The sequence below is a fragment of the Grammomys surdaster genome, unplaced genomic scaffold, assembly GCF_004785775.1.
Source record: "Grammomys surdaster isolate TR1022 unplaced genomic scaffold, NIH_TR_1.0 752, whole genome shotgun sequence".
NCBI lineage: Eukaryota > Metazoa > Chordata > Mammalia > Rodentia > Muridae > Grammomys > Grammomys surdaster.
The window spans coordinates 1,436,809-1,459,936 of record NW_021605171.1 but is presented as its reverse complement, the minus strand read 5'-3'; the positions used below and the strand labels follow the sequence as shown (position 1 = coordinate 1,459,936).

Here is a 23,128-nt window from a genome sequence, read left to right as displayed (position 1 = left end):
GCTGAACTGACACAGATATTACCATGTCAGTCTTCAAGTGCTCATCTCTCCTGTCTTGATTACATCAGCACTTTACATGCATGCTAGTTTAGTCATGTAGCTCTGCCAGAGCCTCTCCTGCATCATAAAACCGTGTCTCATCGTGGCTCTCAGCATAGCCACTAAAGCCTTGTACCTGTCCCGAGGTCCCTGCTGACTCAGTCTCTTACAAACAATTAGTTTTGTTTAGGTATATGAGCATTCTGCCTAAATAAATGTCTACGCACTGTGTATGTTCCTGATGCTCATGGAGGTTAGAAAACATTGTACATAATAATACTTCATTGTGTAAATGTACCATATATTCTTTATTTTTTTCTTTAATTGAGGGACATCTAGGTTGTTTCCAGTTTCTGGCTATTATGAATAAATATGCTATGAACATAGTGAGTAAGTATCCTTATGGAAGAATGACATGTCCTTTAGATATATGCTCAGGAGTGGTAAATGGATTCCCAATTTCTTACTGATTTTCAAAGTAGTTCGACAAATTTTCATTCCCAGCATTAATGGAGGAGTGTTCCCCTTGCCCTCTACATCTTTGTCAGCTTGAGTTGTCACTAGGGTTTGATCTTAGCCATTCTGACAGGTGTAAGATGGAATCTCATAGTCATTTTGATTTTTGTTTTCTGATAGGTAAGGAGGTTGAAATGTTTTTTAAGTACTCCTTGGCCGTTTGAGATTTCTCTGTTGAGAATTCACTGTTTAGATCTGTACCCCATTTTTAGATTGAATTATTTGATTTGTTAATGTCCAGTTTCTAGTCTTCTTTATGTATTTTATGTATTTCTGAAATTAGCCCTTTTTCAGATGTGAAGTTAGTGACAGTCTTTCCTATTTTGCAGGCTGCCATTTTTGTCCTATTGACAGTCCTTTGCCTTACAAAAACTTTTCATTTACATGAAGTCCAATTTATTAATTGTCGATCTTAATGTGTTATTGATGTTCTGTTCAGGAAGTTGTCTCCTGTCCCAATGTGTTCAAGGCTATTGACAACTTACTTTTCTATCTGGTTCACTGTATTTGGTTTTATGGTGAAGAATGCAAATAGATCCATATCTATTACCCGGCACAAAACTCAAGTCCAAGTTACTCAAAGACCTGATTGAGTCAACATGATTATCATCTAATGTGAAATTAGAAGTTATAAATCTTTATTCTGCCGTGAAAACCAAAATGTTCTACAGTCATAATTATTACTTCAAGTATTCATGGTGTACTGGGTAGTATAAAAAGTCTATTTCTCTTACAATAGCTGGTAAACTTAGAAAGTTCTTTAAAGATACCTGTTCCTGCTTTGGCTGATAATGCTGTTTATATTTACTTTTCCTTATAGATGGTTATAACAACTTTATGGTGCCAGTCAAACCATACTTTGTTCCTTACTTTGATCCTGTCATTCTGAGTTTGTACATTAAATAGTGCCTAAAGTGATCCCCTTAAAATGGAAGCTGCCACTCTGCTGGAGCTTCCAGCACATGGTCATTCCTAGAGTAAGTTAGGTGAGTCTTGAGTCTCACCTCAGGAAGCAGTGAGGCGATGGGGGAGGTGAAGTAAAGCCTCTCCTGGGAATCAGGTGAGGTTGAACAACAGAGCTTCTTGCTGCCCTAGTGGGGCCATTGGAATAAGTCAAGCTCAAGTTGAATCAAAAACAGAGGCGGACTCTTATACACAGCCGTGGTCCCATGGCAAGGAAAGACAGAATTGTATAGTTGCTGAGGACATTTATTTTAACTTCATTTTACTGATATTGGACTGTAGCAAGTGTCTAGCATCTTGTAATGTTTGTCATGTTTGTCTATTGTTCAAGGAAGAATAAAGAAAGCTGGTGATTTGGACCTATGTTATTATTGCAAATAATGATGCTTTGATGAATACAGCCTTGAATTCTTTTTACATATTAGGCTTTGTCACATTTTATCATTTTCAAATAGCAGTTTTGTTTTTTTGTGGAGAGGGGTATATGCATGCACAGTCTTCCTTGTCTTGAAAAATATTCTTTCAATTTTCTAAATTACAGCCTTAATTTAGAGCTATTTGGTTATATATAAAAATTGTGGATCAGTCGTGTAGCTTAAATAACAAGGATTCTGCTTAACATGCTTTATAAGCTCTTTCTGAATTTCAGAGATGTGATTCAACTTTATTTATATGAAACTTTTATAAGTTATTAAAAAACAAGTTAGACCTTCGTAATGAGGATACAAAATAGTTTTACAAGGTGTTATGATTGATGCCTATAATTGGATTCATGGGTTCAAAGGACATGTGGCAAACCCCTGGGCTACTTGATGGTTTCTGGGTGTTGGCCAGGTTGGGCTAGAGGGAACACTCTAGTGTGTGCTTCTTGTACTGTGGTGCTTATCCTGTCCAACTGTGCATGTGCCACCTTTGTAGCAATGAGCCCCTGTGAGGAGCAGTGGCATGGAAGATGTCCTGCTGCCTCACATTTCTCTGATATGATCACTTTCATCATTTGTAGGTGAGCGTCCCTATCAATGTCCATACTGTGAAAAAGGATTCAGTAAAAATGATGGACTGAAGATGCACATTCGTACTCACACCAGGGTAAGACCATATTTTGTCTCATTTCTAGTGATCAGAAGAAAGCCATACCTGTTCTAAAGGAAACATATTTACTATCAGATGAGAAAAGTGCTATGACTGAAGTTATGTCAATGACTAGGGTAGAATTTGAAGGTAAACTTTTAGAAGAAAAGTCAATGGAAAACAACTCAAACCCCAAAGTGTCAAGAATTTTCGACTTTGAGTCAATATGCAAGGTGCCAAACCGCCAATATTTTAGCCCTAGAAAATGTCTCTTGTAGAGAACATGCTTGATATGCTGAGCGTAGCTGAACAAGCTCCTGGGTGTACCACATGCAATGTGTCATTTCTGGCTGAGCTGTTATTGAACTTCACTGTATTGCACATGTAGGCTTCCACATGCAGGCTTCGGGCTCATGTGTTTTAAAAGTGCTGTGTGCCAGCTGTCCTGTGTTCACATGTGTTCCTCTGCTCACTGTCCCACACGAGTGCCTACAACCCTAGAACTCTAGATGCAGTGGCAGGAGAAGAAGGATTTCAAGTCTCTTGTTAGCTACATAGGGACATGGAGGCCAGCTTGCACTGGAGACATGGTCTAGCACAAGGAATGAGGAGGGGGAGAGAAAATGTAAGTATAAAAAACAATGTAAGCTGTAAAAGATTAAACAGGTATTATAATTTATTATAATATAATTTAAATACATGCTATTCAAGATATTTTATTTCACAATGAGCATTAATAAAGAGGCTTATGTCAATTCTAAACCAGTTGAAGAATTATTCTAGGATTTGTGAAATGGCTCAGCAGGTATGGGCACATGCTGAGGAGATGGATGACTTGAGGTGGATTCCAAAGACCCACATGTTGAAAACTGATCATTTGTAAAAGCAAAAATTTAACAACAGTTTTTTGATATAGTTTACAAAGGAAGTTGCATTCAGAGATGTGCTGGTTTGTTTTTGTCAACTTGACACAAACCTAGACATATTTCAGAAAAGGGAATTTCAATTGAGAAATCGCCTCCATCAGATTGGCTTGTCGCCATGGAGTGTTTTCTCAGTTGTTAACTAATGCAGGAGGACGGATCCCACTGTGGACACTGTGATCCCAAGGCAGATGGGCGTGCGCTGTTTGAGACAGGTACTCGAGCAAGCCAGGTGGAGCCAGTTCTAGATCCTGGATTTAGTTCCTGCTTCCAGGTTCCTGCCTTGAGCTCTTTCATTGGTTCCCCTGATGGACTGTAATGAACTAAAGCCTCCCTTCTCCCAAGAAAGAAAGTTTAAATTGACTCCATCAAGCTGTTCTCTGACTTGTACATGTGTGCTACAGGACTCCTGTGATCACACACACACACACACACACACACACACATGCACACACTAATATTAGTAGTAGTAACAACAAAAACAACAACAACAATAATAATAAAGTTATATTTTATATTAAAGATGCCAGAATCTGGACAAAAAGCATTCTGGGTGTCTACATTAGAAACAAGTGCTATTGACCACAGTGCACACTGCATTGTTTCACTGATTATTGGAGGCAGAATGGCCACACCATCGAAGAGGCTCTGTAAATTGCTACAGGGGAAAAAGCATACTGTTTTGGATGCTCTCAAGAAAATAATAATGTCGAGTTCAGTGACCTTGTTTCTTTAATATAAGTTATTACTGAAAATACTAGTTGTACAAGTACAAGTAAATACAGATTGGACCAACCATTCCAAGTCACCGTCTCAGTGATTTCATGCCTTCAGATTTATTAACTTGTAACTCACTTAAGCCTCCTAGAAGCTGAGAGCCATGATCCTTTGTGAAGAAGTGAGAAACCAAGACACAGACATTCATCAATGTAAGGCTGTCTATAGAAGCTTCTTCCTTACCTACTGTGCTCCTTCCCGTCTGTGCCTCACTGTGTGCAGTACTTGAGATACATAATTTAAGAGAGGGAAGACGCAGTGACACTTCTGATCTCATAAGTTTCCGTCAAGGCTAGTTGAGTCTGCTGCTTCAAGCTTGAGGCAATGTAACATCACCATGGTGGAAGGAGACAGGAAAAAAAAGAGGCTTTTCATGTCATGACCGCCAAAGAGAGGAGGCAGGCAGAGGAGGAGCTGGGGACCCATCCCACAGGTATGCCTTAAGTCACCTACCATAGCTTGTTGAACTTTGAATTGTCCCAAGGGGTTCCCCTCTTGTGAAGCTAATATCCATGTAATCTAGTCCCTTACCATCACTGCCAGCTAGGACCCTGCCTTCAATACATGAGGCTTTGGAGCTCCTAGCCAAACTAATAACTACTACATTTTTTTCTTGGATTTATTAAATTAAAGGTTTTTTCTAAATATTTGGATTTTAATAAGCTTTCCTAAATATTACCAAATTAAACCAATAATAAAGACACTAACTGTGTCTCACTTGTTTTAGAGTTTAAAACAGGCATTCTGACTGATGTCAGGGGCAGAAGTGTGCATGCCAGAGTGTTCCTCTCAAGCACTGACAGCAAAAAGAAAGTAAATCCCAACCACTGACCAAAAAGACTCACCCAGTTTAGAGAGAGTCTCATATTGACTCTTCACTTTGAGTCCTTTGTTTTCTCATTCTATGCACGTGGTGTCTCAGGCATCCTTGCTTTAAAATCCTGAAGCATTGAATAACTATAAATACTCTTTGCACACAAATCCAGGTTTTACATAGCATACTAAGATTATCACCCAGAACAATCAAACTATTCTCAGGAACCAAATGACATTTTACAGAAGCTGTAGAGGACTGGTCTCTACAAGCAGATTTTTCTGAGATTTACTTGCACTGTGTAGGCTCAACTCAGAGAAGATGCTGCTACACTGGTGCCATAGCACATTTTAGTTTCAATTCTATATTTATGTTTATCTTTCAGATCTCCAGACTCACCGTCACCACCACCACCATTTCAGTACCTTTTTACTCCATTATAATAGAAACATACACTGAGTATATAATCCAACTTTTTCATTAAATTCTTTGATGTATTATATGTAGATATTTTAACTTCATCATAAGGGCACACTTTGTTCTCCATGTACTGACTGCTCTATCAACAATGGATAAGGAAATTTAGAGAGTTTATTGTGACACGCAGTGGCTGTTGCTGTGTGTAAAATAGTGGAGAATATTATTTATGCCTGGAAATAGTTTTGTGAGCCAATCAGGAATAGGTGGCTTAGAATTTCTAAGAGGCACACATTTCTGACTTATCTGGAGCTTTAAATTACATATATATATATATATATGTGTGTGTGTGTGTGTGTGTGTGTGTGTGTGTGTGTGTGTTTGTGTGTGTGGTGTGTGTGTGTATAATTTAAATATATAATTTAATTTATATATATTCACATTCTATATGAATATACATTATATATGTATATATAATTTAAATAATAAATATGATAAAATAATTCTTATAGTATGTACATATATATCATGTGTTATACATTATATAATATATGATACATGGTATATATCATATACCATGTATATATATCATATACCATGTATCGTATATTATAATATGTATAACACATGATATATATGTACAGATCATATGAATTATTTATTATACTTATTATATAAAAACATATTTGTGTTATGTATATAAATTGTATATGTTATATATATATATATATCTCACCCCAATATTTACTAAGGCATCAAGATAATGAGTCATGTAGGTATTGAAGGAAAGAGCCGAGTTTCTTCCAAATGAACAAAAATGTTAGGGCAGCATGAGTGAAGAGAGAATGGTAAGGTTAGAAAAACAAGAGAATCCATGTCCCTGCAGGATCACGAGTTGCTTTGAGAACAGAAAAGCATCTTTTTAAGGAAAGAATCTTCTTCAAATCTTTATGAACATATGAAGTAGTAACCACCAGAAGCTTAAAATGCCAACAAATCCAAGTCTCCTGAGTCAAAGGGGAAGACTGACTTGATTGTAAGGAAACTCCAGTGGAGGGAATGGTTGACAAACATGGACAGTGGGCTAGGCAGACATGTCTAGGTGAGCAAAGTGAGAGTTCTCTACAAAAGGCTGAGGAGGAGTGCTGAAGTATGACTTGAATTGATACGAGCTGGGCTGAAGGCGGTGATCATGCTTATAGTTTCATTCTGAGTGGAAGAGTAACATAGATTTACCTCTCGGGAAGTTCCGCAAGTCATGCTTTGATTGGGACTGAAGTAGCAGTCTGAAGGTCGTGAACTGAGATAGTTGTACAATTAATTATTTTTAATATAAATGTAAACAGTGAATTAATCTGGCAGCTGTGTTTCTTAACCACTTAATTCCCCTTGTCATGAGCCAAATACTGAGCAATTACTTCTCCATCCTAAACCTCTAAGCTAGTCAGGCTTCCTCCCAGACAATATTCTCATCCTGCTTGAATCTTTTCATCCTTTCTTGATCCAGTTCTCTTCTTCTGATGTTTTCTGTCCTCTCCTCCAGTATCCCTCCTTCATTTCCTCTTTCTTCATCCGGGAATCAGAAGTCCCACCTCCTCTCTCTAAAGCTCTGTATTGGCTCATTGGCTTTTATTGACAGGGTAGCGAATTGAATGGGGAGCAATGTTTATACAACCTTGAGACAGGGGCATCTAGGAATAAACATAACAAAGCCAAGTCAGTATTGTAGTAAGATATAAGGGCACAGAAGTTAGCACTTGAATAACACAAGGGTAAACTTTACACAATGTACTAAAACATTATGCCTACAGACAGTGCCCTCCACCCGGATGGGATGTGAAAGGTGAGAAGAGACGTGGAGCATGTGAGATGAGTGTCAGCAAGGTTGTTTACACATCATATGCACGTGATGGTGGAGAGGGAAGAGTCACAATGAACCTGGGAAGCCAAAAGAGATGTTTTGAGAGGTTGTGATGCTTTGCACAGACACAAGTTGGTTTAGCTAGTAGACTTGAAGGAAAAGAAAAAGAGAGATTAGAAAGGATGTGATCTAGGTTCATTATTGTATGTATTAAGAAACTAAGAATGTCACTATTCTTATATGTAGAAAGGATAAAATGTGCAAATTTAATAAATTATACCTCCACCATGATTTTTTTGTCTTTTGAATACATTTGGTTTATTCACAAAAACTTTATTCATAATATCATGTTAATAAAACTGTTAAACTGACATCTCCCCAAGCATGGACAAGCACTTATGTGGAAACGCTGCTGATGGGTTCCACTGGAAGGTCTTTTCTGGGGATGATGCTTTCAAAGCTTGCAGACTTGAGTCATGGCTGCTTTGAAGTCATTCATCTGTGGCAGGATCAGTGGTGTCACTACTGAGATCTAGGAGGTCCTTGTGAGATTAGGCCAATGACTATGACCAACAGAAAGGCTGATATGCAATTAGTAACAGTGCTGAAATCTCAGTAGTCACTGAAACCAAGGCAGTGTAAAGTCTCATGTTCTCTTGCATACATGTATAAATACAGAACAGAGAAGTATTTTTATCCAGAGAACAGCAGAGTGATCCAACAGACAATTCCTAAAGTTTCAATAATTTTAACACTTAATTATATGGAAATTTTGTACTATAAGATGTCATAGCTTTGGGATAGTTTACTAGCTTATCAATACCATATGAAGCTTACCTCATTAGCAGAGTATAGATATGTCCTGGGCTAGGTTCTTTTTTTTTCAAATGGTAATTTTTACTTATTCACACAGGCGTTATAAACACAAAAAGGCAGGACGCTCCACCATGATTTTAGAGAAATTATTGTTTTTAAATTTCTCAGCTTTGTTATCTCCTATGCTATAGATGTGTTGGGGTTTTTGTTGTTGTTGTTGTTTTGGTTTTGTTTGTTTGATACTATTTGAAAACACAACTAATTTGAATTAGTACAGTTCTTAAGTTTCTAGAATCCTCATCTATCAGGGATAATTTTTTATTCCTTGCTATTATCTTGAAAACAACTGAGTTTACAATGCTGTTGTGCTTTCTCTGGCGCAGAATCTATGTGTGCATGGAACTGGGCATTTTTATCCCATCAACTAAGCTGCTTTTTCCTTATAAACCTGAGACTGACAGCTCCATCCGCCTCTTAGCTTTTTCTCCTTTGCAAAAAAAAAAAAAAAAAGGTTTTGATGGTCATCAGCTCACTTGGCAGATTGTCCCTCACCATTTCTGTGTAACCTCTGTTTGCAAGCTAGTTGGCTCTTTTTAAAATCACAGAAAAGCCAATTTTAAAATTTTTAGTTTAGAGTAGTTTTTCCATGCCACACGATGTTCCTAAAGTAAAGGCTCTGATCCAGGCGATCTAGAAGTCCATAGGCCTTGAATATAGCAGGTGAACATTTAACAGAAAGGGGGAAACTTTTGGCAAATTTACTGGGTAGATTTACCATTCCATGGGCAAAGAAACTTTAGTTTTTGTCTGGTTCTCACGGAGTCTGCTACCACACTATTGTCAGACCATGGGGAGTGCATGTCATAGCCATCACCCGTCCGACATCTGAGGAGAATATGATCTGTGTTTTGCCTAGTTACAGCTTCATAGGATTTCAGCTGCAGCCAGGAGACAGCAATATCAAACAATGAAACTCTAGAAAGAACCACGTCAGAGCCACATCAGCTGACTCACCATGAGAAATAGCAGTACACTATCATAGGTCACTAAATAGGTACACCAAATAACAAACATTAGAAGTAATGAACCAAAGAAACTTTAGACAGTAAAAAGGTGTTATTAACTTGGATGTTGTGTTATGCTAGCTAGGGCAAGTAGCAAATAGTGTACAAAGCTGAATATGCCCAGTAGTGAAAATGTGTACCTTAGTTCTGCTGATTGTTTCTCTGCCTTTAAAGTGATTTACTTGTTTGTTGATGTATTTATTTGTTTATTTTGTTCTTTTAAGGCAGGTCTTTCTTTCTAGTCCTGGCAATCCTGTAACTTGCTGTGTAGACCATGCTAGCCTCAAACTCAAAAAGATCTGTCTCTTGCCTCCCAACCAATGAGACTAAACACATGCACTATGCCTGGCAATGTTCCTTTTAAAGATTGTTTTAAGAATTACATACATGAGTCACTACTGTATTTACATATTTCTTCTGATTTCTTTCCCTGCTTAGATCCTCTCCTATGTTCCCCATACAGTACACGCAGTTACATACTTCTTACATACTTACATAGTTATATTGTTAGTGTGTGTGTGTGTCTAAAACTTACAGAGTCTATTTGGTGGAGTTCCTATGTCCATGTGTTTAAGGCTGAGCACTAGGGATTGAATAGTCTCTCAGTGAGCTCTCCTCCTTCTGAGAGCTCTCCCTCTCTCCACAAGGATTAATTGCTTGCCATCTGAAGGTGATGCTCAAGTCAATGCCAGCTGGTACTGCCATTATGCATGCACATTGGGGAGAGTTCATGGGTGTAGTTCTGCCATGTCTAGAAGATAATCGCTCATAGCAACTGTTCTGGTCCTCTGGCTCTTACAGACTTTCTGTCCATCTTCCACTATTTTTCCTAAGTCTTGGGTGTAGGGAATGTCTTCTAGAAGAATCAGATGGGACTGAACACCCCAAAATCACTCAGTCTAAGAATTTTTAACAGATGTAAATCACTATAACAAAAGAAGCTTTTATGATGAGGTGTGAAAGCTATACTTACCTGTGGGTCTATGGATATGTTATTCAGAATAGGTAATTAGAAACTGTATTGGTAAAGTTCTTTGTTAAAAACTTTGTAGGAATGTAAAGCTAAAGATTTTCCTCATAGGACTGCTTTTAATCTTTTAATCTGCTAGAGTCCAGTGACTCCATCTGCGCCTGGGCATTTTTTTTTTTTTGGTTTGGGTTTTTTTGTTTTGTTTTGTTTTGTTTTATCAGAAGGCTTTTCACTGTTTTGGTCTCTTTATTTGTCATGGGTCTATTTAAATTGATGTTTTCTTCATGCTTTAACTTTGGTGTTTCCCCTGGTCTAGTGTTGGATTCGGGCTGAAAGCTGAGAAAGATGCTACACAAACTGTTGACAGAGAAAGGCAATCAACAGTCCTAATCCGTTGTAAAGCCCAGGCACTACAGCAAGATGCATATAGTCAGTTAGGTCATGACAAGCAACACATTTATGACTTGTGTGCCTTAGCTTAGATAATGAGATAACAGCATCTTTTCCTTTAGAGAAAAGCTTTTCCTAGACTCTATATGGCCTTTCCTCCTTCTCCCAGTGCTTCAAAACCGGTGGTGAATACTAATGCCTACAACCTAAAGACTCTGCTCACATCTACAGTAACAGAAAGGCAAGAGTCAGTGTTACTGCACCCCACCCCACATCTGTCAAATGGCTCCTGGGGACTGTTGCGACAGCTGAAATATGCCCAATGTTTTAACTGAAGGATTGGTGGGACTTTGTCACAATTTGAACGTATAAATAATGAATAGTTTACAGAATTTCAAGCATTTATAGAGTATTTAGTGAAATTTGAATAGCAATATGATAGGAATAAAATTCATCTGTTATAATTTGGAAATACTTATGGTGGCTCCTATTTGCTGGTTAGTTAGTTTATTAGTTAGTTAGTTAGTTAGTTAGTTAGTTAGTTAGTTAGTTAGTTTTGATTATCTCACAGTTTCTTAAAAACTCAAAGCAAAATTTTTCAACTTGGACATCTGACAGTTTCTATTTAACTTTGTTTAACATTTGACATTGACTTCAAACAATTAGTTGTTGCCATCAAGGAACTCATAAAGACACTTCTTTGACAAATGTGTTTCCAATTGAATCTTTTTAAGATTTGAAAGAATATAATGTCCATGTCACATGTTGTATATAGAAGGAAAAGTTAGGGAGAGGGATAGTGAAGGTGGTATGGGAAATGCTAAGAAAAATCTTGTCAACAACATAAGGAGAAGGTGCTATCAAGGAAAGGTCAGAAAGAGAAAAAGTTTGGTAGAGATAGCTGCATGAGATGACAAGAAAAGAACAGAACAGTTTAGCTTTTCTGGGTTGGAACTCAAAAGAGAGCAAGGGACCAGTAGACATGATGTAGTGCCACAGCAAATGGACAGAGGGCCAGCTGTCAACATCTCTAGGGAAACTCTCATCCCATGCTTTGTCTTACTCCTGGAGTTTTAGAATACATGTAACCATATTAAAAGTTCTGAGATGTGCAAGATACATTTTATTGTAGTTTGCCTAACATAGCATTTGCCTGGAATAGCATAAGAGGGAGTACAGCATGAATAATCAAAGAAGAGAGTAAAAGACTAATTCATTTAGAATACTACCATTTCACTGGAGCTAGTAATGAAGTGCAGTTTGAGAAATTCTCTTCTACCTAACCTAGACATAGCAATACTTGAAAAGATCAACTTGGATCATGAATCTGCTATAAAACAAACAAAGGCAGTCAGTCCTCTTAGCTTCTCACTGCCCATAGTTGACAGTTCAGTGGCTGTCTTTGAGGAAGCTGGACTCCCACCATCTTATCGCTCTGCACACCTTTCCCAAGGCACATGGGTCCAGTAGGCTTCAGCCAGTCATGACTATGTTCCTTTCCCCAAATTGACCATATTTGCTAAGTCTGTAGGACTATGTAAAGATAAAATTAACGTAATGGAAGCTGTCTAATCTTATTTCCTTACCTGCTTTTTCTCAGGCGAATTTACTTTTCCTTAAAGCTCTTAGCAAGCATTACTTTCTTAACAGCTATCTCTCACAGTATCACTGGTGCTTTTGACTACACTCTATTGGCCCCAACTCTCCACCTTTATATCATTCTTTTTCATGTCTTCATTCTTAGTTTGCTTTCTTATTCTTCCATACATACTTGCCAGATGGTTTTATATTTTATTCTTATTGTATTTTTTTTCTGTAAAAAGAATAGAGACTCTCTGAATAGATATTCATCAACATTGAAAGGACCAAATTTTACAGCATAGTCTCAACTGCCAGAAATCCAGATCTAGATATGCCCAGATGCAAGACAAGTACCTGTTTTGGACATTTGGATACTCTACATAGAAAACACAGTGTACTTGATGGGAACTTAAGAGTGTGGAAGACAAATCAGCTAACTTATCCCTATGGAAACCAAGCAGAGTCCAGCCAGGAAGTCTGAATGGACCACAAACCATGATTACGAGCAGTCAAGAAAAAGGCACAGAGGTGGGTAGGCCATGCTTCATAACTGAGTGCTATGTGTGGGGGTGTTAAGTTGTGTAGGCCATGCTACATGAACAGATTGCTGTATGCACTGAAGCTAAGTGTTTTGTTGGATAAAGGAAAGCCCAAAGTAGTAGAGAGCATGGAGTTCTGGGGAGAAGTGCAGCATAGGGTGTGGGGATAGGCAAGTTCTGCGCGGTTGTTGAGGCTTTCTGTACCAAGACAGGAAGACAAGATTGAGTCCACAGTATTATAAGTCCACAGAAGATTTTATTGGTTTCCCAGTGAAGGAATGAAGCAATAAGATAAGCTATAAGCCTTAGGATTCCCTTGCTTATTATAAATAAAAGTCTATAAAATAAAAACAGATGTTCACCCAAACAACTCTCCCTTTCTTGAACTCTTTAAATTTTTTTATATTGCATTTTTTTTATATTACAAAAGTACTCTCACAGGTTGAAACTAATAACATTTTAACTCAGTTTCTAAGGCTGCAGTTATTGATAGTACTACAAGAACAAAATTATAGGATGTGTGCTAGTCAATTTTATTTTTTTATCATTGGGACAAAATCCCTAAGATAAGCAACTGAATAGGAGAAAGAGTGCTCCTGGCTCCTGGTTTGAGAGACTAGAGCCTGAAGTGGTGTGGGCCTGTTGCTGTAGGGCTGTGGGGAGGCCAGATATCACAGTGGGGAGCATGGCCAGTGGGGAGACAGAAAGGAAGTGAGTGCTGGTGTATTGACTAAGGGTACTGCCCAGTGATTTTGTTTCTTTCACTAGGACACCATCTGTCAGTTGCACTAGAAGCCAGAAATCCAGCCTTTCAAACACTACCTTGGAGGACATTTACAATTCAATCTGTGCACAGCATTTCTACAAGTTTTAAAAATAAATTGTGACGTGATCATGAATTAGTTCAAGCCAGAGTCATTGGAAGCATGTAAAGTTACAGCTGATCCTGTCCCTGACTTTAGTCAGAATTTAAAGGAAAATGTGTCAGTGGCATGATGTAACTAATTATATTAAGAAACTTGCTTTCTGTGAGCTTGTCTTTGGCATTATTTTGTTTGAAGTAAATGGAGGCTGAATAAGAGTGTAAGGGCGATCCAATAGAGTATACCATTATCTAGCTGTTTGGTATTTCAAACAGTAATGCCATTTTTAAATGTCCCATTTAGAGTTTACCCCACATATTATTTTACATTTACTTACCTCAGAGATCAGTATTTCTGTTGATAAGGAATAAGGAGTCTGGTTCCATAATATAAGGTATTGGATACATAGGATCTATTGAATAGCTAGGAATTAGTATTTAGTAACACTATGACAACTTGTCCCCCTGATCTTTGAAGATTAAAGACTTCATAACTCTTTATTAATCTAGAAAAGATAAAATTGCAAGAATACATAAATCATAAATCAACTCATTATTTAAACAAGTATATTTTAAAATGAATACACAGATATTAACAATTTAATGTGTCAATAATGCACCCAGAAGTACTTACATGTCCAAGGTCAAATCAGGAAATTACAACAGTCACATAAACTACATATGTAGTATTAAGAACAGAAAAATAAAAAAAAAATAAGTCATGTGACGTTGATTTTTTTAATATTGAACTGCCAGTCGTTCAGGCAACATCCATCTTGTCATCGAGAATAGAGTTTTTAAAATTTAAAATAAAATTACATAAGTTCACATTCTCCACCATGTCTCATGGCTCCAACTTCCCCACTCCAATTCATGGTTTCTTTTTAAAAATTATTATCATTACATGTATATGCAAATAAATACATAAATGTACCCTAAAAGTCTGTTTAGTGTTACTTGTTTGTATGCTTTTAGCCTGACTACTTGGTATTGGATGATCACTTACAGGGATCACTTAAAAGACTGCTTCTCCCTTTGTTGGCAGTCATTAATTGGTCATAGCTCTTCACCTAGGAGTGAGGCCCTATGAGGTTTTCTCCATCTGTGTTGGAATGTCAGCTAGTGCTGTCATTGTTCAAGTCTTAATTTAAGAAGCTAAATTGTTGATAATGTATAGGTATAGATTCCTTGTCATATCTAGAAGACAAAATCTTGTGAAAAACTTCTTGTTCCTCCTAACTCTCACAATTTTCTGGCCCTCTTTTCTGTGATATTCTCTGAGCCTTAGGTATAAAGGTTGTGTTGTATATCCATCCTTTGGAGATGGACACCCCATGGTCAGTTGTTCTCTGCATTTGACTAATCATGGCTTTCTGTCATGATTTTTTACTGCTGCAAAAGAAGCTTTTTAAATAAGGATGAGAGGTATAAATAACACTAAGGTATTTGAAACAGCTATAAGGAATCATATTATTTTGTATTTACCTAAAATTACATGATATATATGTGTGTGTATATGTGTGTGTGTAACTGTAAGTGTATACATTATATATTTTTAATGAAGTTACTCCACTTGAGATGATTATACGTCCCCTAAGAGGAATCTAACAAAAAACCCAGTACCAGGCATGAAAAACATCCATTTGAGTTGTTGGTCATATCTAAAACAATATAGGCTATTACTGTTTCACTTGGTTGTCTTTCAGAAGTTGAAGGTCCACATTGCTGAAGACTCCACACTCCTGGAACACAGGACTAGGAGGATTTGAGTGGGATCTGATCCAAAAGCCACCTCTCTGAGGATGAGCTTTCATCATACCAGAGAGTGCTGTGCAAGCTACCAAGGGAAAAAAAGCAATCAATAGTCCAACCCGGCTGTGACCCCTATGAACCACAACAGTAACCAGAATGGAAAGATAGCCTGGAAGGTGCATAGTGGTACTTATATCTTGGCAGTAACAAACAGCTGTCTAATTGGATTTAAGGTCCTTAAAAGGATGGAAAGAATCCCTGGTACTATAAATCCAGACAAGTTCCAGTGACTAGCTAGGTCACAGATCTTAGAGAAGAACAAATACTGCTACTTTATTAAAACTGTAATTCCTAAGTACAGTCTAAATTCATATCCTTATTTCCACAAGTTCGTGTAGCTCTCCCCTCATCAGAGGTGTTCCTCTTAATCCACTTAAATCCAACCCTCACCAGGAGATGGTCCAAGATCAGTTTGAAGATCTCATCAGAAACATTAAGGTTAGTTGGTTCCTGTCCTCGCTATTGTGACCGTTGCTTCCTGTCATTCTTGGCTTGTCACAATGACAGAAAGTCTAGGTTTCTATTATTAGAGGAAGAGAATAAATATTTACGTTAGCCAAGTTAATAACCTACACCAGCTCTCTAGACATATGCAAGTTTTCTTGCTAACTGAAATGTCCTGTATTTTATTACTAGCATCCCCATATGGAAATAACATTTTAAAAATAAACAAACAAAGCCCTGTGCTTAGTTAAATCCTTATTTACCAATCATTGAGTCCTTGGCCAAGGACTTTGTCTATGAATGGTTACTGTATATTGTACATTTTACTGAACTGACCTCAGTAGGTCACTGTCTCTCTCAAATTACAGAATCCTGGAGCAAAAAGGATCTGCTGTTCAGTTCCAGCAGGCCTAGCTGTCTGCTCAGGCAGTGCACTGCAGGAACTCACCAAGCGTCTACTGAGCTGGCTATAAAGCATGAAAGTCTGTATTTGGGCATCAGGAATACATTACTCCAGATGTTTCTTCAGTTCAGGGACACTCCAGCAGCTTCGGGGTCTGACCCAAATTCATCCTTTTAAAGGCCTGTGTAGCACGATGCCATAGAACAACTTCATGTCCCTCTGGAGTCCCTATGTAGTAATTTATCCAGCTGTTTCAAGGATGCATACTAACTCTCATGAAGCTGGTACATGAACAAAGAACCTTTGCAGAGTAGCTTGATGATTTAGCTAAAATACATTCTATAAATATTTAGCATTTATGCTGATTGCTGCTTTCCTACCACCGTATTATCTTTAGACTTTAATAATGTACTGCAAGATTAAATGGAAAAATGTGGTCCATACTGTCTGAGTTTTCTTTTGTTTTATGAAAGGCAGTATAAAGCTAATTTTAAAAGAAATAGACATTATTCTTAGGAAAATAATATAATTTCCTATACTATTTTCTTTCCAAACAGAATTTTACTAATTTTTCACTCTATTCAGAGAGCTCTAATTACTCAAATATCATAGAATTCTTGAAATAAAGATATCTATTTATATACATCCCCGTTAATAGATTTCAAAAGCAATGATACACTGAATCAAGCTCATACATAATTTTCTCTTTCTTTTATTTTTTTTTTATTTTTTGGTAAAGTTATCTAATTACATTTTCAAAATCCTGTGTATTTTTCAGTTTAGAATTGTGATATTTATTAATATGCATATTTGTGGTTACAAATAGAGAAAAGTTGTTTAATATAAGACATAGATAACCTTCCTAAGGTCTTCTTGTGAGCCATATGTAAAGGTGAGAAGGCACAGGTATACTATCTCGGGTTAAAATCGAAAGCTCTCAGGTTCAGTGAAGTATGTAGTTTATCCAGAGTCACCCAGAAGTGATCAGCATCAAGAAAAGAAATGATATCTTTGTGATGTAAATTATTATTTTATCTGTGCAGTTATCACACTGTTGTACTGCACTCCATTCTGTAGTATATAAACCAGTTTCTTAGAATTAGTGTCAGTTTCTCCTTCAGCTCCATAACCACAGGAGGTCATAGATCAAGTTGATATAAAAGTCAGAAAATGTCCCTGTGACCCAGCCTCTGAAGGGCCTCTTGGAGCCATATGTCATTTTCATGCCAATATTTTAGAGTTTGGAAAGTGTCTGGATTTCACTGTTGATAGTATTCCAGTTGCATGAGGAAAACTGAGACCTTAAGAATTTAAGTTTTCAACCTTCCTGTTGGTTCAACTCCATACTACCTCATGTTGTGGTGACCCCTCCAACCATAAAATGATTTTGTTGCTACTTCATAACTATAATTTTGCTACTCTTATCAATCATAATATAAATACAGGTATGGGGCTGTTTTGACATGCGACACACAGGTTGAGAACCTCTGATTCAGGTCATCTGTTTGGACTTCAGCCCAAAATGTAAATATGGATGTCTTCATTAGCTCTCTAAGAGAAGTAATTAGTCACTCACTCAGCATCTGACTGAGCTGATGCTGAAGTAAGAGCTGCTGGTCCTGATCGATGATGCTGGGACTCTAGCTTTGTATTTCTTTACTTGATGAATAGATCAAATCTGTGTGCTCGCTGCCAGTCATCTTTTATTGCCAAGCAGACTGCTTCCTGTTGTGGGCCTAGATTCAAACATTTCTGTGCAGGCTTGGGTTCCCTTACTTCTGAGGAGGATAGAAATATGATGTACAGAGGAGTAAGTGTCTGTCTATCCAGTTCTCAATTATAGATTGCCTTTTATAATCATACTCATGATAATTCCCAGGCAAATTATATATGTGATATAAGTGTCCTAAATGGCATGTCTCCCTACTAGGAAAGATGAAGTTCAGATGTCATGTATTCATGTGACCTCGGTTCCTCTCTAGAGAATACTCAAATATAGATATTAAAAGTCTCATAGAGCAAAGTTCCAAGAACAAAGCTATTGCAACATTAGGTAAGATATTGTCTGACTGGCAAATGGATGATAATTTACACCGTACACTCACATCTGTAATCTCAGCACCCAGCATGCTAAGGCAGGAGGACTGCTGCTAGTTCAATTCCATGTAGGCCTGAACTCTAGTGTAGGGTACTGTCTCAAAAATACATGCACACATCTGTACACACACACACACACACACACCTCAGAGAGAGAGAGAGAGAGAGAGAGAGAGAGAGAGAGAGAGAGAGAGAAACACTGAGAGATAGAGATAGAGAGACAGAGAGAGAAACAGAGAGGAAAGAATGAGTACAAGGGAAAGCCTTGTTCATATTATGAAGATTTGATAGTGTATGTGGAGTCAATAATGTCTGCATGTGTAACTTAATTTCTTTTATCAGTGCATTTTCAAGGTTGTAAATGGAGATAATAGGAACCAGAATTAAGGACAGATTTCCAAATAGTTTTTCATCACCAAATGTTATTTATTTATATTTATAGGTCATATCAGACAGATACGTTGTTTCCCTAAGGACTTTTTATGGAATTATGATTTACAATGACTATGATGGAACTGTTTGTTTGTATCTTTACTGCTTGATTGTTGTAACAGATGAAAGGATTGCTGGTTTCTGATTTGCTGTTCTGGAAACCAAAAAGTGTGGGGCAGGAGGACTGGGAGCACTCTGGAGATTGGTAATCAGATCTGAAGTCATTTGCCTTGGGCCAGTGGTTGACATAGGGCAAATTGCTAGTGACATCAACCATTCATCCAAGGACAGTTGTCACCAAGTCAGATACTCCTAGGTGATTCTTTTCTGCTTTGCTCAGAAATGCCAGACTTCTAAGAAGCTCCTTAAACATCAGGACTACATTGAGATTTACCAAGTACCTGTTCATATTCACCTATGTAGTCTGTGATCCTAGACATGGCCCCAGTCCCTGACTACCCTGCGTGTCAACACACAACAGGCTGCATGTTGTAGTAGTGAATCCAAAACCACTTTCTGTTGCATTGGATTAGTCTCTTAGATCTAAAACTTTGCTGTTGCTACACTTCATGTATTTATGAGCATAGGCATATGTGCACCCTCACCTTCCTGCAATGCCCAGTGCCTGCTGCTGCCTCCCTTTAGTGAATGAATACACTTGGCTCTCCATGACAATGTGAGTCTAGTTTAACACTTTGATGCATTGTACCTATTGTGCCTATTTGGTCTGTAGAGGCAACAGACTAAAGGGTCTAACCATGTGTCTTTAGACTTGTAAACAGAGATCATGTCAATGCCAAGAAAATGTCTTCCACCAAGAAACAGTCTTTAACATGGAGAGCAATTTATCACCAGTTAATATATGACTCGTGGACAGAATTTTGAACTTTTTAAGTATTTAATTCTATATTTTCCAATTGGCTAGACATGACTGAGCCCTCAATCTCTGTTTTGCTGAGGTTCCTAAATGCTAAATGTTTCTTTTTATGTAATCCTGAACTTCAAGGCTCAGGAGTCTGCTAATTGCCCTCATAGTTCTCACTTGGGACCTGTAAACATGCTATCCTGTTTTGGAGGTTGGCAGTGTATAACATCTTGAGAGATGAGATACATGCTCACTGAATTCTCTCTAAGTTCCTGAGCCTCAACTGTGGCTTCTTTCTCTGTATGAAATCAGAATTATATTAACTGGATCTTCTGCTGAGCGTGTTGTTTACAACAACCTGCCATGAGAATACCTGGGTGCTAGTAAAACAACAATCCGAACTGCAGTTATGAAAAGAGAGGGACTGGGTAGTGGTGATGCATGTCTTTCATCTAGCATCTAGGAGGCAGAGGCCTCTGTGGTCAAGGCCAGTGTGTTCTACAGAGTGAGTTCCAGGACAGCCAGACTAAACAGAGAAACACTGTTTTGAAAATCAAATGAAACAAAACAAAAGAGAGGAGACAGTGACGAGGAGATGGGGAAGGCGAACTGGCAGCTCTTCTTACATGTTAGTGTTCCTTGTGCAACGTCTGTATCTCTAAACCAAGCCACAGACACTGAAAGCTAAAGCAACATATCTGTGTATTAAAGAGTGGTTCGAATTTAAGGTGCCATTCCATGGGATTTTCTATGCCTTTTATCTTACTAAAAATAAACACATTGGCTTAAACCAGTATTCTACCTAACACATTCTGAAAGAGTCAGGCAATTTCTAATAGCCTGAGAGTTCATAAATTGTTCCTCTGTCAAATGTTCTTCCTTAAACAAAAGAAACCAGAAGCACCCACTGCTAAGGAAATACATTTTGTCTGCCCAAGTCCATGATGGGCTCTTCACTTTTCCTGTTTCCAGTGCTGGGATCCAAATCAGTTGGACTGTGAGGCTTCATCTCCATTCTTTGGGGAAAGCGTTAACTAAATACCTCCTGAGTGCTAATCCTAGATAAATAAGTTCCTTCTGTCACTAAGATTACAGACTGCAACTGTATTGAAATGGATGAAGGATTGAAGCTTGGGAAGGGTTATATTTGCAAAATCCTTTCTATTAAGAATGGTGTCCTTCCAGGTGGCACTTGAGGAAAACTTCAGGGACAATGCCTACAGTCCCTAGATTAAGTCCCATCTAAGTGGCATGTGTCTTCAGCCCATCATTTCTGACTTAGGGGAATTCAGAGCGTATCTGGACATTGTCTTGCTATATAATCATGACCCTTCTGTTTTACTAAAAAATATAATTTTCTTGAATATGAGACTGTCAGTGTCAAATCCAGTGTCAAATCCATAGGAGTTGACCACACCTATGGTAGTTCTTGAAATGCATTAATGAGTGCCTTCATAAGGAGACAGAGACAACCTAAAGCAGGTTGGAAGAAAGCTAGTGCTTTGTTTTCCAGAACTGAAATCTAGAAGGTTGAGGAGAAGTGAAATACACACCCGCTTGGTCAGTTTTGTGTAATATCCCTAAATATGATGGAAGGTTTCCACAAATCCCCATTTGTGAAACAACAGTGAGCTCAAATGTACTTATAGTTAACAAAAACAAAGTATTGGGTAAACACAGTAAAAAGTGAACTCATTAATTTTCTGAATTTAAATTGTTGTAAAGTTGCCCTCGGACTTTAAAAATGTTAATTATTTTTAAGTGATATATGAAAACATCTTCATTTATCACAGTAATCTTATTTCTTATTTTTAAGTCTTTTTATGATTTTTTTTCAAATCATTTTTTGACGTTGAGTTAATTCAGCTCTAATAAGATCTTTACCAGGTCAGCTCTGAATCCTCACCTGTGCAAACAGACATGCTAGTTGGGTGTTTTTTTTTTCTCCCCAGAATTTTCTGAGCCTTGAAAGAGATGCTTTTGTGCTACTAGCTCCCTGCCATCTGTGCAGGGTGTTGATCTAGATATAGTTCACATTGACATGACTTCCTCTGACTTTTGCCCACTGCTGATGGCTCCTTTTTACCTACTGACATGAACTTGGCTGCTTGGAAAATCCTGCTGGTCATCCGGGAATTAGCCGCATGTGCAATAGCAACTTTGTGCTATGCTCATATTATTTTCAGAATGAAGTAATCGGAGAAGTATGTTATTTCTTTAGAATTAGGATTTGCATTTACATAATCTCTTACTCCTACAGACCTCTGAATAAACTGTAAGGTTTTATTGAGAAATGGATTACAGTTGCCATCATCACATGTCAGACCCGTGCTTGTTAGTTTTGGATACAGGCAGAATGAATTAATTCATTTCTCTGGACACTAGTTAGATATGACTCTTAAATATGAGAGTTGGTGACTGTGTTGAATTCTATTTTCTGTTATTTCTCCATTTATACAATTCTCAAATGTGTGGGAGTGTTTTTGATTTGTTGGCTACTGTCTCTTCGCACTCAGAACCACGGTCATTTCTCATGATCCCATGTAAAACCTTATCTACAACAGCAGTACCAATGCCATCTTGACCTTGTTCAGCCTTTTCCCAAACATGTCTACTAATTAGATCATCAAGAGTCCTTTAAAAGTGCCAAAGCCAGGCACACAACCCCAGTATGACACCTCCTCTCTTCAGGGGTTGGACTACAGGCATCAACATTTTTGGAGGTCTTCTGTTGATTCCAACTTTTAAGCAGGTATGGGCTCATGCTTAGCCTGAACCAGCTGCCTTAATTGAGCTGGGGATCATTCTCCTCTTTCATAATGGTGAAGTAAATTTTGAAGTGAACATTCAACAGAATCAAGCTCCGCTCACACAGACAGAAGGAAAAGACAGAGCTTTGTAGGCAGTCAGCAGTCGTGGTCATAGAGTGCTCTTGAGTCTTAGACTGTATCTTGTGAATTCTGTTCTCTCTGCTTTACAGTGTGACCTTTGGAATATTTTTAAACCATTTGTTCATCTGTAAACTGAGCATAACATAGAGAATTACCAGCATTGCTTAACAGATTAATGGAAAGGAGATATTTAAGTGATTCTACCCCTTTGGCAGATAGCACATAATAGGCCCCAAAGGGACGGCAGCAGTGCAGTGGGAGAGAAATATCAGGAGAGGAGGAGCAAACAGGCCTGGCCATCACTGATGCTGCTGCAGTTAGCCCTTCAGGATGCCCATCTTAGAGAAACATGGACCAGATTACAGGTTCTCCCCTGTGGCTACACTTGACATCATAGTCAGTGCCTAGCCATGTCCAGTTCAGTGAGTGGGGCTTTTTGGGAGTGGGCTCCAGGCATCTGTAGTTATTAAAAATATTCCCAGGCAACCTGAGTGATCAGGCTGGGTGAAATACTGTGGTCTACAATCAGAACAGAATGAGGGGAGTATTTACTCTGCTCCTGGTCGTCTTGCTGCTCCAGT

General features: G+C 38.0%; 1 protein-coding gene across 1 annotated transcript in view; it reads left to right on the top strand.

The window, feature by feature from the left end:
- Prdm5 (PR/SET domain 5) overlaps positions 1–23,128 on the top strand; it is a 156,978-nt gene that overhangs the window by 122,214 nt on the left and 11,636 nt on the right. Inside the window, exon 13 of the mRNA XM_028782470.1 lies at positions 2,522–2,607. Coding sequence (XP_028638303.1) covers positions 2,522–2,607 — 86 coding nt within the window. The remainder of the gene's footprint in view (positions 1–2,521; positions 2,608–23,128) is intronic.